The 2,500-nt window shown below is 30.4% G+C and overlaps 1 protein-coding gene across 1 annotated transcript in view; it reads right to left on the bottom strand.

Moving 5' to 3' along the window:
- ENH_00015140 (Conserved Plasmodium protein, related) overlaps positions 1 to 1,250 on the bottom strand; it is a gene marked incomplete at both ends in the record, with an annotated part of 7,985 nt that extends 6,735 nt beyond the window's left edge. Inside the window, 3 exons of the mRNA XM_013579137.1 lie at positions 724 to 802; positions 954 to 997; positions 1,215 to 1,250. Of these exons, the coding sequence (XP_013434591.1) occupies positions 724 to 802; positions 954 to 997; positions 1,215 to 1,250 (159 nt within the window). The remainder of the gene's footprint in view (positions 1 to 723; positions 803 to 953; positions 998 to 1,214) is intronic.
- Between the last annotated feature and the right edge of the window lie 1,250 nt (positions 1,251 to 2,500).

The following is a 2,500-nucleotide window of genomic DNA, read 5'->3' on the forward strand; positions in this document are numbered from 1 at the left end:
GCACAAATTTGAAATTAAATAAATGAATAAATAAATAAATGAATAAATGAATAAATAAATAAATAAATAAATAAATCTAATTAATTAATTAATTGATATTAAATAAGTTTAATTAATCAGTTAATGCAATATAATTAATTAATTAATTAATTAATTAATTAATTAATTAATTAATTAATTAATTAATTAATTAACAATATTCCTTAACTAATTTATCACGTAATAAATAACCAGTCATATGTTTAGTTTAGGCAAATGCAGAGAAAGTGAAAAAGTTGTTAATGAAATAAATAAAAAGAAATAAAAGTTAAAATTAATTATTTTATTTTATATGGAAAAGTTGTTAATGAAATAAATAAATAAATAAAAAGAAATAAAAGTTAAAATTAATTATTTAATTAATTTCCCTCTAAACCCTAATTTGGCGGATAGAAGAATGCTGGTGCAAATTTAAAAACAGAAATTAATAAAACCCTCCACAGGCAGAAAAAACAGGCATCCCCTAAACCCTAAACCCTAAACCCTAAACCCTAAACCCTAAACCCTACAGCACAAATCCTAAAACATAAACCACAAACTCCAAACCCTAAACCAGAAACCGTAAGCCGTAAACCCTAAAGGACAAACCGTAAACCCCAAACCCTAAACCACAAACCCAAATCCCTAAACCCTACACCCCAAAGCCTAAACCCTAAACCCTAAACCCTAAACCCTAAACCCTACCTGCTCTCTCAAATCCAACGGCTTTGTAGAGGCCTGCCGGATGAGGTGATGTAGAGGAGCCATCATCTGACGGGTGCACCTAGACGCAAACCCTAAACCCTAAACCCTAAACCCTAAACCCTAAACCCTAAACCCTAAACCCTAAACCCTAGCCTCAAGGCTGAGTCTACTGCAGGCCAGCTGCAAAAGAGCCTGGAAATTAGGGTTTAGGGTTTAGGGTTTAGAGTTACTCGGCAACGATGTCATAGTTAAGAATAAGATCCATAGACTCCACCTGCGCCCCAAGCACACGCAAACCCCAAACCCTAAACCCTAAACCCTAAACCCTGAACTCTACACCCCAAACCCTAACCGCCCAATTCTATTAAGTACAACACTCCCAAAGCCCTAACCCAAACCCTAAACCCTAACCCTGAACTCTAAACCCTAAACCCTAAACCCTAAACCCCAAACCCTAAACCCTAAACCCTAAACCCTAAACCCTAGCCTACCGGCTGCTGCGGCTCCAGCCTGAGGACCCGCTGCATCAGCCTGCAGAACTTCGCCCCCACATTTGCTGTAATGAAGGGACAGTTCTCGACCTGCACTAGCAGCAGCAGCAGCAGCAGCAGCAGCAGCAGCAACAGCAGCAGCAGCAGCAGCAACAGCAGCAGCAGCAGCAACAGCAGCAGCAGCAGCAGCAGTTTCTTTGAATTAAAAGCTGAATTTTGTTGCTTTTAGGGTCTTCAGCTGCCTCTGCCAGGTAGAAGCTTTTCAACTCCGATTTTATTTTAATATTTATTTATTTTAAATTTAAATACTTAAAAGAACAAAAATAAAAAACTTTTTTTAATTCGGAAAAAATAAATAATTGAAGACAAATAAATAAAGAGAGAAGTAAATAAAGAAGCATTTTAATAATAAAAGGAGACACTTGAATAATGGAGACAACTAAATCTTAAAATGAAATTAAATAAAATAAATTAAATAAAAAATAATTTTAAAAAATTAAATAAATTAAAAAGCAACTTAATTGAAAACAAATAAATTCAAAACAATTTAAGCGAAGAAACAATCAAATACACTAAAAGCAATTTAACAAAAAGCAATTAAATACTTTTAAAATAAACAAACAAACAAATAAAGAAATAAATAAATAAATAAATAAATAAATAAATAAATAAATAAATAAATAAATATTTAAGTTGATTAATATTTAAATTAAATTCTTATTTATATTTATTTGGCCTTCTGAGGATTTATTTTTTCAATTTTTTTGATTTTTGATTTTCCTTTTTGGCAATTAATTGATTTGCTTCGCACTTAACGAATAAATCAATCAATTAATCGCTAAAAAGATCATTTATTATTTATTTATTTATTTATTTATTATTTATTTATTTATTTATTTATTTATTTATTTATTTATTTATTTATTTATTTAAATGACAAACCAAAGATATCAAAGACCTCAAAAAAACAATTCTTCTGCAAACGCTTCGGGTGTCTGTACACGCCACGGGAGTCACCGGAAACTGCAGCGCCGCGTAAAGAACTCTGAACTCAAAATCAAATAAATAAATAAATAAATAAATAAATAAATAAATAGATAAATAAATAAACTAATTAATTAATTAATTCAATTAATTAATTTAATTTAATTAAATTGGTTTAATTCAATCAAAAGGGACTTCATTGCATTAAAATTCATCGAAAAATCGAAATTTGGGAAAAGACAGAAACAGCAAAAAAGAAAAAAAGAAAAAAAATAAATTGAAGTCGAGTGAAAAAGAGTTTT

The sequence above is a fragment of the Eimeria necatrix genome, genomic scaffold (genome assembly GCF_000499385.1).
Source record: "Eimeria necatrix Houghton genomic scaffold, Enh_scaff148, whole genome shotgun sequence".
NCBI classification, from domain to species: Eukaryota; Apicomplexa; class Conoidasida; order Eucoccidiorida; family Eimeriidae; genus Eimeria; species Eimeria necatrix.